At 40.1% G+C, this 15,051-nt stretch overlaps 1 protein-coding gene and 1 pseudogene across 2 annotated transcripts in view; both read right to left on the bottom strand.

Moving 5' to 3' along the window:
* Positions 1-1,318: 1,318 nt before the first annotated feature.
* LOC139016232 (aldo-keto reductase family 1 member D1) overlaps positions 1,319-15,051 on the bottom strand; it is a 40,594-nt gene continuing 26,861 nt past the window's right edge. Inside the window, exons 5-9 of one of the 2 annotated variants that reach the window (XM_070423982.1) lie at positions 11,175-11,297; positions 8,102-8,211; positions 7,325-7,490; positions 4,811-4,893; positions 1,319-2,256 (exon numbers count right to left, since the gene is read on the bottom strand). In XM_070423982.1, the coding sequence (XP_070280083.1) occupies positions 2,214-2,256; positions 4,811-4,893; positions 7,325-7,490; positions 8,102-8,211; positions 11,175-11,297 (525 nt within the window). In that variant the 3' untranslated portion in view covers positions 1,319-2,213. The remainder of the gene's footprint in view (positions 2,257-4,810; positions 4,894-7,324; positions 7,491-8,101; positions 8,212-11,174; positions 11,298-15,051) is intronic. The other variant, XM_070423983.1, reaches the window with a different exon arrangement.
* On the bottom strand, positions 9,950-10,536 carry LOC139016637 (small nuclear ribonucleoprotein G pseudogene; annotated as a pseudogene).

Here is a 15,051-nt window from a genome sequence, read left to right as displayed (position 1 = left end):
AAAATATGTTTTGATTTTTTTAGAGATAAAAGGGGGGGGGGGGCGCAGAGAGAGGCAAACCTGGCCATGTGTCCTGTCCAGGAATCAAACCAGCAATCTTTTGGTGCACTGGTTGATGCTCAACCAACTGAGCCACATCAGCCAGGAATTGAACCAGCAACCTTTTGGTGCACAGGATGATGCTCAACTGAGCCATACATAACAAAAATTTATTATCTCACAGTTCTGGAGGCCAGACGTCCAGCAGAGTTGGTTCTTTCTAAGGGCTCTGAGGGAGAATCTGGTCCATGCCTCTTACTGAGTTTCTTGTAGGTTGCTGTAAATCTCTGAGGTTCCTTTATTGTAAAAGCATCACCCAGATCTCTGCCTTTATCTGCACATGGCATTCTTCCTGTTTGAGTATCTGTGTCCAGATTTCCCCTTTTTATAAGGATACCAGTCCCATATTGGATTAAGGTCCACCCTAACAACCTCATCATAACTATTTACATCTGCAGTGACCTTATTTTGAAATAAGGTCACATTCTGAGGTGCTGGGAGCTAGGACTTCAACATATAACTTTTGGGGGTGCAATTCACCCCAAAATAAATGGGGAGCTTGAGAAGAGTGAGAGTGGAGGGAGAAGTGACACGCAGAAGCTCATATCAGACCTTCAGTCTTTCCTAACTTTCCTGTTTTCTGTCCCCAGGGTCTGTTATGACAGGATCCCCCACTTCCAATCTTTAGGAATTTATATTTTTTCCCTGAGTAATAGTGGGGATCTTTTTCTAATGCCTGTTTTTAAAAAATGGTTTGAGCCCTGGCTAGTGTGGCTCAGTTGGTTGAGCTTCGTCCCTTGAACAAGAGGTCGTCAGTTTGATTCTCTGTTGGGGCACATGCTTGGGTTGCGGGCTCTATCCCAAATTAGGGTGCATGTAGGAGGCAGCTGATTGATGTTTCATTCTCACATTGATCTCTCTCTCTCTCTCTCTCTCTCTCTCCCTCCCTCCCTCTCCCTTCCTCTCTAGAAATCAATGTTAAAAAATGATATGATATGTGTAGTCCCTTCCCCACCCCAGACCCCTCAAAATACTTTGAAGTGATTTGACAATAGAGATCAGGATTCAAATTTCTGTTCTTTTATTTTCATTTCTATTCTCCTTTTTCTTCCCTCTCTTCCCAGTGCTAAATGTGCAATAGGAACTTGATCACGGTTTTTTCAATTGAATTGAATTCATATGATTAGCTCCCTACCCCCATAACAAAATGGAGATCCATGTGGTGGAGCAAATCATCATAGTTTATTAATTTTTGTGAACAAAATATTTTCTAATGCACAGCATTATAAGTATTAATATTGGAAACAGTGGCAATAATGAGTAAAGATCAATTTTTTTAAAAGGATAATTTCTCAGAAATGTATATTTTCAGGTCATTGATGATCATATATAAGCAATTGGTTTGGACAAATACTTTTTAAAGACCTCTCTTGCTCTGTGAAAGTGACCTAATGTGAATGAATAAAATACATTGCTTTAGTTGAATTGAAAATAGATATATTTTTATTGCAGAATTCTAATAATCTTCTTATTCAATTACAAAAACTTAGAGTAAAATTACCAGTGATCTTTGGAACTTGCTATGTTGAAATTTACATAATTATCCCAATAACATTGTAAAAGTCTTATGTATAATAATTTTAGAAAGCCTTTTTCAATATTCTGAAAGCCTGCTTTTCAAATGCCTTCTTTTAAAATTGTTATCTTTGGACCATCTAATAATACAGGGTTTTATTTGTGTATGTTGATAGTCTGAAGCCATTTTGCATAATGCTGGTTGTATGATACATGGGAGCAGGAGTGATAGGCAGTAAGTGTGATCACCAGTTATGTTGAAGCTCGTTCCCTTTAAAGCGTGCAAGAGAAAACTAGCAGTTATCCATCCCTAAAGCTGGGTAAAATGAATAAAAAATGATGGAAATACACAACCACCAAATCATTATGGCTTTGCTGACAATTTAATTATTTAATTCCAAACTATTATTTCAACAGATTTAAACATTCTTTTCTTCAATATAGCTAAGTCAAAGTCACTTCTCTTATACAGAAGTTAAGCCCATCGCCACTTCATCTGAGGATAGTAAAACCCTTTTCACTTCCACATGTGGGGGAATCACCCAGCCAAAGGTCATGGTACACACGCAGAGAAAAATAAGTGCAGGCGCTCTCTGAAGTCAGTATTCTTCATGGAATGGATATTCAGGATGATCAGACCACCTGCCAAAACAAGGGAAAAACTTTCATTCCAAAGTCGCACAGCTGTATGTGTTACTAGCATCTTCTGAGGATTTCAGCGACCACTCCCTCTCTCTGTTAATCATTCCTTAGGTTTCTTACCCACCTCCTCCCAGTTTTCATCAAGCCAGCACTTTTACTAAAGCCCTGGAGGTTTCAGTGTGTGTGTTTGGGCATGGAGGGGGCTGGCTGCCTCTACACCAACATTTTGCTCAGAACAAAAACACAGGAGGTGAGTGAAGCCTGCCTCTTTCCAACTCCTCCCTCCCTTCTGCTGTCCTGATAGAGGAACCACATAGGCACTTCTCTTCACAGCTCTGTCACCAAGCAAGGTCACCCTCTTCTCCGCACAGTGCTTCCTCCCCCTTCTCACTAGGCCTCCTGGGAGTTGATAGTTTGAGATCTAGAAGGTGATGACCAGCAAAGGAAGTTTCTGCTATAATGATGACAGTAATGATGATGAACCTGTCTCTTAAATAGCAATGGTGAAACAGTCTTTAAAAGGATTGGAGTGTGTGTGTGTGTGTGTGTGTGTGGCACCTGTCATGGAGCACATCTAAGACTCAGTTCTCTACAAGTACTATGAGCTTTCAATTAAAATATACAGCCCTAGCCAGCTTGGATAGAGCGTCAGCCTGCGGACTGAAGGGTCCCAGGTTTGATTACGGCCAAGGGCACATGCCTGGGCTGCGGGCTCGTTCCCCAGTAGGGGGTGTGCAGAAGGCAGCCAATCAATGATTCTCTCTCATCATTGATGTTTCTACCTCTCTCTCCTTCTCCCTTCCTCTCTGAAATCAATAAAGAAATATATTTTTTAAAAAAACAAATATATATATATATATATATATATATGGACATGGGCACAGACAATAGAGTAGTGATAGCCTGGGATGGGGCCTGGGGGCAGGCTGGAAGGAGTTAATGGGGACAAAAGGGGACATATGTAATACTTTCAACAATAAAGATTTAATTTAAAAAATTAAAATATAAATTAAAATAAAATATAAATTAAAACAGAAAAAGGCTGTGAAATCTAGTCAAGGATTAACTGGATAAAAAACAAAAAGGAATCATGGCCCAAAGTGCCTAAATAATCTTTTTTTTTTTTTTTTTTTTTTTTTTTTTTTTACTCATGAGGCCTAATTTTTGTTTCTCAATAATTTTTCTATTCCTGGTGTGATGAATTACTTTTTCATTGTTTCTAGAATTCGGTATTAAGTATGTCAAATGTCAAACAAAATAATATTACGAACTAACTGTCTGAAAAAAAAATCAGTACATTGGTGAATTGACTACATCATACTATCTCTTAATTTAATGATATTTATTCAATAGAAATCATTTATCTTCATATCTATATGTTTTTTACTTCTAAGTTGTTTTTACTCTTTCATTCTTGAGATTAGGTGGTACTTTTTGATGTTGATAATATTTTCTCCTGGAAAATGCACATTAGGAAGTTGTTTTATTCATTCAGAAATGGATTCAGAAATTTGACATTCACGCAGTCACAACAGTTTCTGACTCTTGAAATAAAGTGGGGCCCAAAGTGTCCAAACTATAGGAACTATTTTAATGAGCATTTATCAATGCTCACTCAAAGAGAGGATTGAAAAAAGATGACTATCCAGGTGATCTGAAGAACTGGAAATACTAATAAAGAATGATTAAGAAGAAAAATTTGCATGTATGTATATATACAACATGTGTGTGTATTCTCTTTTTATTTTCAAGGACCTGTAATATCTGGAGAATAAAGGGCTACCTCACGAATTAGCTGAATTTGGCAACACTTGTAGGAGTGAAGGAATTTTATTTGTGGATGGATGGAGCTAGAATGGTGGAGCTAGAAGCTTCAACTCTTATAGGCAAGCATTCATCTAAAACTAATTTCTTGATTAGTCAAAGGACATATATACATAGCCCATGGATATAGACAACAGTGTGGTGATGGCCAGAGGGGGCAGGGAGTCTGGGGCTGGGTGGAAGTGGGTAAAGGGGGGATAGGGATATCTGTAATAGTGTCAACAATAAATAAAATAAAATAAAATAAAATAAATAAAACTAGTTTCTTGGCTCTCAACTTGATGCCCTTTCTACTACATTCCCATGTCTCTGTCCCAGGAATTGTTTTTTGTTGATAACTTTGCTCTAATTCCTGCATTACTTTGATTTTTGTAAAGAAATACAAATGGTATTTGAATAATTGTGGTGCAATTGGATTAATTGGAATCATATTATTTGTACACTATGACTAAATATTCTTAAGGTCTTTAGCCTGCCATGCCTTAACCTGTCATGAGATGTGATATAAATGCCAGAAATCCTCTTTTAAATAAAAATGTAGATTTACAGGGAGTTCTTAGAATGAATGTAATTTACCCAGATTGGTTTAATGTTCAGAATATACTGCCCAGTGGCCTTTAGCCTCGAGCTTTCTGTGGACATAGGTCCAGGTTCATAAGAGCCCTCTTGGTGACACTTGACAATCTAACACCACTGGGTGGTACCTGATTAAGGATCCCCCTGTACTCACAAGAGCAGATCCACTAAGCGGACATCTTTATTCAAGGCTTCGATGCTCTTCATTTCTTCTTCAGTGAGAGAGAAGTCAAAGATCTGAAATAACAGAAATAAAAGACAGACATTTATAATGATAGAAAATGGGTCAAGCTTGGGATCAGGGAGTGTGGACAGCAGTTGGAATCCTTCAAAGATTTATGAACATCTCTGCAAATGTCTTTAAAAAGTTGGATTAGCGTTGGGGGTCCACCTAATGGAAGTGGAGCAGGAATTCTCTTTTACGCTTTGTCTTAAAACAATTCTGCTGGGGATATCTTGCAAGAAATTCCAAATGCTTCAAAACAATGCATGTTCAGGACATTTGAAATTCCAAGATTGAAGAATTCTTATTATTTCTGGATAAGATGCTGAACTTTCGATTCTGGACTAGAGCCTGTGTACACTTAAAAAATAAGCCCTTGTCTCTAAATTTGCTTTTGTACTTTTAAAAAACTTTTAATTTGCTTTGTTTTGTCCTCAATCATTTCTCTTATCATTAAAGATATATATTTTTATTGATTTCAGAGAGGAATGGTGACAGAGACAGAAAGATCAATGATGAGAGAGAATCATTGATTGGCTGCCTCCTGCACACCCCCTACTGGGGATCAAGCCCACAACCCCAGGCATGTGCCCTGACCAGGAACTGAGCCATGACCTCCTGGTTCATAGGTCAATGCTCAACCACTGAGCAATACTGGCCAGCCTGAACAGTAAAATTTTGAATACATGCACACATTTGTTTTAGGTACTTCAAAATTTGCTGTTGTTTTAAAAAAATTTTTTTTGATGAGTCTACACATTAGTCATTTAGTGACTCTCTTTTTCTCATTAGATGGCTGAAACAGTGTCAAAGACTTTTTACTATGAGGTATTTTTGTTAAGTGTTAAAATACTGTTAACAATTGATATAACTAACTGTCTAGCATTCTTTCCTCTCTTGAGCCCACTGTTGACATCTGTTCAGAAAAACAATAAATTTATTTCAAAATATGACAATGTACCCAGTCACTCAAGAACTCTGATGGAGATTTACAGTGATATTAATGTTTTCAGGCCTGCTAACACAACATCCATTCTGCAGCTTATGGGTCCAGGAGTAATTTTGACTTTCAAATCTTATTATTTAAGAAATATATTTCAGCCCTAGCTGGTTTTGCTCAGTGGGTAGAGCGTCAGCTTGCAGACTGAAGGGTCCCAGGTTTGATTTCGGTTAGGGCACATGTCAAGATTGCTGGCTTGATCCCCAGTGTGGAGCATGCAGGAGACAGCTTATCAATGATTCCCTCTCATCATTGACGTTTCTCTCTCTCCCTCTCCTTTCCTCTCTGAAACCAATAAAAATACATTTAAAAAAATAAATATATCTTATAAGGCAATAGCTGCCATCAGTAGGGATTCTTCTGATGGATCTGGGCAAAGTAAATAGAAAACCTTCTGGAAGGATTCACCATTCTAGATGCCATTAAGAACAGTCCTGATTCATGAGAAGAGGTTGAAATTTCAACATTAACAGGAGTTTGGAAGAAGTTGATTCCAACCTTCACTGATAACTTTGAGGGGTTCAAGACTTCAATGGAGGAAGCAATCACAAATGTGGTGGAAATAGCAAGAGAACTAGATTCAGAAGTGGAGCCTGAAGATGTGACTGAATTGCTGGAATCTTATGATAAAACTTGAATGAACAAGGAGTTGCTTTTTATGGGTGAGCAAAGAAAGTGGTTTCTTGAGAGGAAACTTACTCCTGGTGAATATGCTGTCGATATTGTTGAAATGGCAATAAAGGATTTAGACTATTACATAAAGTTAGTTCATAAAGCAGGGCCTGAGAGGATTAACTCCAATTTGAAAGAAGGTCTATGGTGAAAGGCTATCAAACAACATCACACGTGACAGAGAAATTGTTTTTGAAAGGAAGAGTTAACCATTATGGCAAATATCATTGTTTTCTTATGTTACGAAATTGCCACAGCCACCCGACCCTTCAGCAACCACCAGTAGCCCATCAACATTGAGGCAAGGTCCTCCACCAACAAAAAGATTGCGACTCGCTGAAAGCCCAATGATAGTTAGCACTTTTTAGCAATAAAGTATTTTTAAATTAAAGTATGTACATTTGTTAGACATAATGCTACTGCACACTTAATAGACTGCAGTATAGTGTAAACAAAACTTTTATATGTTCTGGGAAAGCAAAGCATTTGTGTGACTTTATTGCAATTCATGCTTTATTGTGGTGGTCTGGAATAGTACCTACAATACTGTATTTCTGAAGTACGTGTATAATACAATCAGCAAAGCAACCCCCAAAGTGCTAGCAATAGTCTCAAATTCAGCTAAAATTAAACGCCGATATGGGCAGAGTGGGTCAGGGAGCTGGTATAAAATAAAATATGAAGGTATTACAAGTTTCTTACTAATCTGAACAGAAAATTCTTTAAATAAAAAATATCCTACTTTTTACATTTTTCAGAAGCAGTTCTCTTACCTGAAAGTTTTCTTTGATCCTTTTAGGGTTAAAGCTTTTAGGAATGACAACTATCCTTCGCTGGATATTGAAACGCAAAGCAACCTGAGCTGCAGTCTTATTGTACTTTTTCCCCAAAGAGTTTAGAAGTTCATCCTTTAACAAAGGTGGGATAGATACATTCACCCTTAAAAAAATAAAAACATGCATGATATTTAGCTACATCAGTGAGAACCAGTGGTTAATCAATCCTCCTCCTCTGTCTTCCCATTCACCTGGTAACCTACCAGGACATTTCAGGTCACCTGTAAGCAATTTCTGTGATTGCCGAGTCCTCAATGAAGAGTTGTTCTTAGTGTGGGAAGATCAAGAGAGGCAAATTTATATTGCTGCCTTTTTGAGAAAGTAAATTTGTTTTGATGTGGCTTACAGAGAGGGCTGGGCTGAAAGAAGGCATATGTGAGAAGGCAGGTAGCCTGAAGTGGAATAAGTAGAGGTATGACTCGTGGAATCATAGTAGAGTAGAAAAATTTCTACTTTGGTCTGTGGGTAAAGGGGGGATAGGGATATCTGTAATAGTGCACTGGGCCTCTAGTATAGAATAATCAATTCTTATAACATCTAAGTGAGGAAGGTTTTGTTAGCTCAATTTGGATATATGGAGAATGACCTGAAGAGTTTAAGTAAGTTTCTTAAGATTACACAGCACAATAGAGTCATTTCAATCAAATAATTCACATTAGCTTTATACTCTATATCAAAGGCAACACTTTCTGAAGGGATGTACAACATACTTACCACAATGGATTCCTAGAGGTCCCCAAAGGGCTATATGCAACAATGACAATGTCATGCTGTTGGCAAAATTCCAGGAGTTTTCTCTGGGTGAAATATGGATGGCATTCCACCTATGTGGTTGAATTGGAGAGCAGAGCACAAAATTAAGGCCTTATAGATGAATGCAATTTTACATAGTTTTAAAAAAAATCCTGAAATAAAATTCATTTAAAAGCATTATGGATAGTGAGACAAATTCTAAATATTTTTCCTAACAAAGAAACTTAACACTGTTTAAATACTAGTGAGGTTAATTACAATAAGATTAGTGAGGGCATGCCGAAACCAGTTTGGCTCAGTGGATAGAGCATCAGCCTGTGGACTGAGAGGTCCCGGGTTCGATTCCGGACAAGGGCATGTACCTGGGTTGCGGGCACATCCCTGGTGGGGGAAGTGCAGGAGGCAGCTGATCGTTGTTTCTCTCTCATCGATGTTTCTAACTCTCTCTATCTCTCTCCCTTCCTCTCTGTGAAAAATCAATAAAATATATTTAAAAAAAAAAAAAGATTAGTGAGGGCACCATCTGTGGGTTAATTCTAAAATAATTGAGAAACAAATTCTATTTTGTGTACCTATCATAGTTTCAAACTTGAAGTGAACAGAATCAGTTATTTATAATAAACATCCTAGAAAATACAATTTCCATAATAAACAGTCTCAATGTTCAGATTACAGTCTTAGTAAGTAGAAGTGACATGTCACAGAAGCCCTCTGTCTCTCGCAATCAAACATCCTATCTAATAAAAGAGTAATATGCAAATTGACCATCACTCCAACACACAAGATGGCCACCCCCATGTGGACACAAGATGACCATCACAAGATGGCCAGCAGGGGAGGGCAGTTGTGGGTGATCAGGCCAGCAGGGGAGGACAGTTGGGAGGGACCAGTCCTGAAAGGGAGGGCAGTTGTGGGCGACCGGGGAAGGCAGTTGGGGGTGACCAGGCCGGCAGGGGAAGGGAATTGGGGGCAATCGGGCCGGCAGGGAGCAGTTAGGTGTCGATCAGGCTGGCAGGGGAGTGGTTAGGGGGCAATCAGGCAGGCAGGCAGGTGAGTGGTTGGGAGTTGTCAATGAGACAAATTAGAGAAAAGGGGGCTTTGGAAACAGTTTCAGGGAGTTAGCCTAGGTTGAGCTGCCTCTGGCCATTGCTCCCCTGATTGCAAGTCTCATGGGGTGCCTTAGAGTTTAGGAGATGCATGCCTGAGAGGGAAGAAGAGGGGGAAGGGAAATGTGCTGGTATGCTCTTTAAGATGTTTTGGCTCTTTAAGATGTTGCCTGCATTTCCAGCCATCTCTGGCAGGCAGATAGGAGCCCTGCTGCTTTTCATAGCCAGATGTTTTGTGGGCACCTTTCTCAGTTCTGATTCTCTGGACTGGGGATCCCAGCTTAGTGTTTAGATCCCAGAGTTCTCAGTGGGAATTCCCCACAGCTGAGATAGCTCTTCAGACCTTCAGCTATTATCTGTGGGAACCCAGCTAGCCCTTTTGCACCTCTGCACTTCCTACCAGTCTCTATGAGGTCTCCACTTTTGGTCCTTGGTTATCAGGGTTTTCTCCCGCTTGTCTTCAGTTGATTTTTCAGGGTGGTTTTTCTGTATTTTAGTTGTATTTCCAGTTTTGTCCTGGGAGAGTGTCAGTGCACCTTTTACTTACTCTGCCACCATTTTTTTTAAGTCAATACAAAAGTTTATTTAATAAAAGTTCAATGTGAAAATGGACAGGACTCTATTTTTATATTGTAGTAAAACAGGTGCTGTGGAGAGGGGACATGTGGAAGCAGTTGATTTCTCTGGTAACTACATCCATTCTTTATACTCGTTCCAAGGCTTCTAACATGATGATACTATTTCCTTGTATTAACCACCATTCCAATAGTGTTCTGTTGCCCACAAGTTGCCATCTCCACACATTCATCTATCACAAGATTCATAAAGGGACCAAATCCCCACAACATTCCTTGGACATGTCTGCCACCATTTAATTTCAATGATAACTTCTTGTCTTGATAACTAATTTTTTTAACTTGGGAGGGTGAGCTTTGCTTATAGTATTCAAGCGAGCTCAAAGATATTTCCCTCTGCTGCCATTTTTAATCTCTCATTTTTATTAGACTTTTAATTTACAAGCATATAAACTTTTTCTATTATATTTAAAAATATAATTATGTATATTTTCTTGCTCTTTGCTTCTGATATTTTTAAATTTAACCTTTTTATACTACTAAATTTAACATTTTCTGTATAAATTGTCCATGGCTTCCATTTCTGTCCATAGCTTCAGAAAACTGAAATTATTGTGTAGTCTTACAATGACTTCCTTTTTCTCTTTAACTCAAGACCATAGGGACATTCCTTTTGGAGCATGACATGAGGCAAAGAGCTATATTGTTTCCACATAACTAGTCATTTCCCCCACACCATTTACTAAAAAATCCATCCTTTGGCCATTAGTTTGTGCTACTTTATTTTACATCAAGTTTTTATTATACTTGGGCCTGATTGTTATTTTCTAATTATCTGTATTATTGGTTCTTGCACTAATCTTACATTATTGTAAATACTCTATATGTCTTAATATCTGGCAAGTCTTGTTCCTCTCATTATTTTTCTTCGAAATTTTTGGGGGGTTATTTTTGTTCTGATTTAATCTTTCAAAACTTTTTTTAGCCCGGCCAGAGTGGTTGAGCATCGACCTATGAATCAGGAGGTCACAGTTTGATTCCCGGTCAGGGCACATGCCCAGGTTGCAGGCTTAATCCCCAGTGTGGGGCTTGCAGGAGGCAGCTGATCAATGATTCTCTCTCATCATTGATGCCTCTCTCTCTCTCTCTCTCTCTCTCTCTCTCTCTCTCTCCCCCTTCCTCTCTGAAATCAATAAAAATATATTTTAAAAGAGACATAAGTTGAAAGAAGTTAAAATACCCAAGGTCTTACATAGAGTGACCACAAAACTTTCTGACACCTAACCCAGGGTTCTTCATGTTAAGTAACTATTGGAATCCTTTGCCACGTCCCACCCTCTTGTTAGACTGTACCTGGTTGGAGACTGGCTTATATTTGAGTCCTGGTTTGTTTAGTATTAGTTCCAGCTGCCTGCGGTTAAAATTGGATACACCAAGAGATTTCACCAAGCCAGCATCTTTGCAAGCTTCCAAAGCCTGTAGAGTAAATGCCATTGAATCAAGACAGAAGCCTCAAAACAAGCAAGAATGAATGCTTAGAGGGTTAATATAAATTCTTTAAAAAGGAAAGTCCATGTGTATGTTAATAGTCATTCTGTGAAGAAAAAAAAAGTGGGAGAGACAAGCAGGAATCATGAGTTTGAGGAGCATTTTATAACATATCTCCCCCCTGTATTGTATATAACAATCTTATTTCTTGAAATTTGTTGAGGCTTTCTTTATGTTATGGTACCTAATCAAGTTTCGTAAGTGTCTGATATGTGTACAAATGTGTATTCTCCTATTTTGGGAGGCAAATCTCTCTCCTCTCTCTGTCTCTGTCTCTGACTCTCTCTCATATATATATGGATGTCTACACACACATTATATATAACATTAGGTCTAGCTTTTCCTGGCATCGCAATAATTTAAAGGAATATGTCAGAAATCTCCCACTATAATAGCGGATTTATAATGTCTTCATGTATTCCTTTTTAAATGTTTTCCAAATTTCTGCTTTATATATTTTGCAGATATTTTATTGGGTACATATTTGTTTAAAATTTATATATCTCCCCCAGCTGGCATGGCTCAGTGGTTGAGCCTGGACCTATAGACCAGGAGATCACAGTTTGATTCCTGAACAGGGCATATGCTGGGGTTGTGGACTTGATCCCCATTAGGGGGCTGCAGGAGGCAGCTGATCAATGATTCTCTCTTATCATTGATGTTTCTCTCTCTCTTTCCCTCTCCCTCTCCCTCTCCGTTCCTTTCTGAAATCATTAAAAATATATTAAAAAGTAACATTCTAGAAAAAAGGAATTGTAAATTAGTATATCTTCTTGGTAAATTTAATCTTTTATCATGATGTGGGATCTTTCCATTCCTAATAATGCCTTTGATTCTTAAGACTATGCTGTCTGCCAGCCTGTGTCGCTCAGTGGTTGAGCACTGACCCATGAACCATGGTTTGATTCCCAGTCAGATCACATGACCAGATTGTGGGCTCAGTCCCACATAGGGGACAAGCAGGAGGCAGCCAATCAATGAATCTCTCTCATTATTGATTTTTCTCTCTTTCTCTCTCCCTCTCCCTTCCTCTCTCTGAAATCAACTTAAAAATAAATATGTTCTCAGGTAAGGATTAAAAAAATAAAATTAAAAGACTATGTTGTCAGATATCAATATAACCATACAACTTTTTCTGGTAAGTATTAGACTGTTAAGATTTCCCCCATCCTTTAAATTTTAACTTTCACATGTCTTTATGCTTAGATGTGTCTAATTCTAATATGTAAATCTTGGTATTTAGTAGGTGTATTTAGTTCATATGTATTGCACTATAAATATATTTGTACTGTTTCTACCATCTTAATTTCTTATTTCAGTTTTTCTCACTTTTATGTTTCTTTTTAATACTTTCTTACTTTTAAAAAGTTTATATCTATATCTTTCCTTTAATAAAGACAAGAACTTACATGCTCCCATATTCCATGTTCCCTAACATCTATAATGTTAATAGTCTATGCAGAATTTAACTTCCTGTTATTATAGGTATGTTTTTCTCTTTTTATTTAATACTAGAGGCCCACTTGTGCCCTCTCACAGTCTGGGACCTCTCGGGAGATAACGACCTTCTGGCTTAGGCCTGCTCTCGGGTGGCAGAGGGCAGGCCCAATCCCTAGGTGCAGCCCCTGGTTGGGCACAGAGCAGGGCCGATTGGGGAGTTGGGGCGCCGCCCTCTGTCATGCATAGAGCAGGGCGGATCGGGAGCTTGCGATGCCACCCCCAGTCATGCTCAGGGTAGGGCCGATTGGGGGGTTTGGGCGCTGCCCCCTGTCACGCTGCTCCAGGGGCCAGGAGGCCTTGTGGCTCCGCTGATTCCGGTGCCAGGAGGCCTCGTGGCTCCGCTGATCCCGGGTTCGGGAGGCCTCGCGGCTCTGCTGATCCCAGTGCTGGGAGGCATATTACCCTTTTACTATATAGGATAGAGGCCTGGTGCACGGGTGGGGGCCGGCTGGTTTGCCCTGAAGGGTGTCCTGGATCAGGGTGGGGGTCCTGCTTGGGTGCCTGGCCAGCCTGGATGAGGGGATGATGGCTGTTTGCAGCTGGTCACACCCCCTTCAGGATGGGGGTCCCCACTGGGGTGCCTGGCCAGTCTGGGTGAGGGGCTGAGGGCCGTTTTCACGCTGGCAGGCGACTGAAGCTCCCAACCTCTCCTTTTTTCTTTTTCTTTTTTTATTCTGAGATTTATTTACCTTCTATAGCTGTCACTGGAGCTGAGAGCCGGCTTTAGCTCTGATGCCGGCTCCAGCTTGAGGCCTCGGCTGCTGAAAGCAGGGAGCTGGGTTTGTTTGGGTTCTATAATTGTAACACTGTTTCAGTCCTGCTCGCTCCAGCTCTGACGGCTGAAAGCAGGTTTCTGGAGTTTTGTTTAGCTTCTATATTTGCAACAATGTTTCTTACAGAGCAAGCTCAGGGGCCGGGAAGGCAGGCGGGAAACCTTGGCTTCCTCCGTCACTGGAGCAAGCAAGCCTCCCTGTTCACTTCAGCTGCCTGGCTGCCGGCCGCCATCTTAGTTGGCAATTAATTTGCATATCGCCCTGATTAGCCAATGGGAAGGGTAGCGAAGTTACAGTTAATTACCATGTTTCTCTTTTATTAGATAGGATTAGGTAGTTTTATAAATAATAAAAACTATATCGATTTTGATTTAATCACTTTCACTTTGTACACTTCTTAGAGCATCTTTTAAATTTTTGCTCCTCTTATTTAGTAACTAGAGGCCCAGCGCATGAAATTCATATGCGGGTACAGTCCCTAGGCCTGGCCTGTGATCAGAGCCATCTTCCCAGGCTGCCTGCAGCCGGCCCCACCCCCTGCTGCCACCCACCCTCAGTTCCCCGTTCACCATCAGGTGATCAGAGCATGACAGCTGGGGGAAGGGACCGAGAGGTCGGCCGTTCCCGCTCACTTGCCGGCCACACCCCTGCTGTGGGTTGCTCTCTGTGTGTGGAGCGACTGGTGGGGTGGGGGCCTTGGCCTGGCACCACCTGTGTCCCGCACCACCCACCCCCAGTTCCCTGTTCACCACCGGGCGATCGGAGCCTGCCAGCCAGGGAAAGGGACCAAGAAGTGGTCAGTGCACCTCATAGTGAGTGGTCGAGCGGTTGTTCTGGTCATTCTGCCGTTAGAGTCAATTTGCATATTACCCTTTTATTATATAGAAGAGAGGCCTGGTGCATGGGTGGGGGCTGGCCAGCCTGCCCTGATGGGGGCCCTGGATCAGGCTGAGGGGTGGGGCCGGCTGGAGCGAGGGGCCACGGTTGTTCTGGTCTCTGGTCATTCGCTGTTTTGGTCACTAGGCTTTTTTTATATAGGATAGTTTTCAATGTTTGTCTTTATGTGACAAAATTTCTGAGCAGTGTGTGGATTAGAAAATATTTTTATTATACATCATTTTTATCTTACAGTTTGACTGGATATAAAGTTCCAGTTCAATGTTCTTTAGTCTTCAATACTTCGAAAATACTATTCTTTTATCTCTTTTACACCCTGTGCTACTGATTATAAAACAGAACAAATCAATACAAAACTGATACCAATCTCATTATATATTACTGATTCTTTTACTGTCTTTCCCTTTTCAAATTTCTTAGTTTATGCTTTATGTATTTTTGGAGTTCTGTTATTAGGTACATAGATGTTTAGGATTTATTACTTTTTTATTATAAAACTAAAGGCCCGTTGC

This window comes from Myotis yumanensis, unplaced genomic scaffold, assembly GCF_028538775.1.
Source record: "Myotis yumanensis isolate MYYU_CA2020_CCGP unplaced genomic scaffold, mMyoYum1.0.hap1 SCAF_9, whole genome shotgun sequence".
Lineage (NCBI taxonomy): Eukaryota > Metazoa > Chordata > Mammalia > Chiroptera > Vespertilionidae > Myotis > Myotis yumanensis.
Note: the sequence above shows the minus strand (reverse complement) of the source record. Positions and strands in the feature narration are given on the sequence as shown.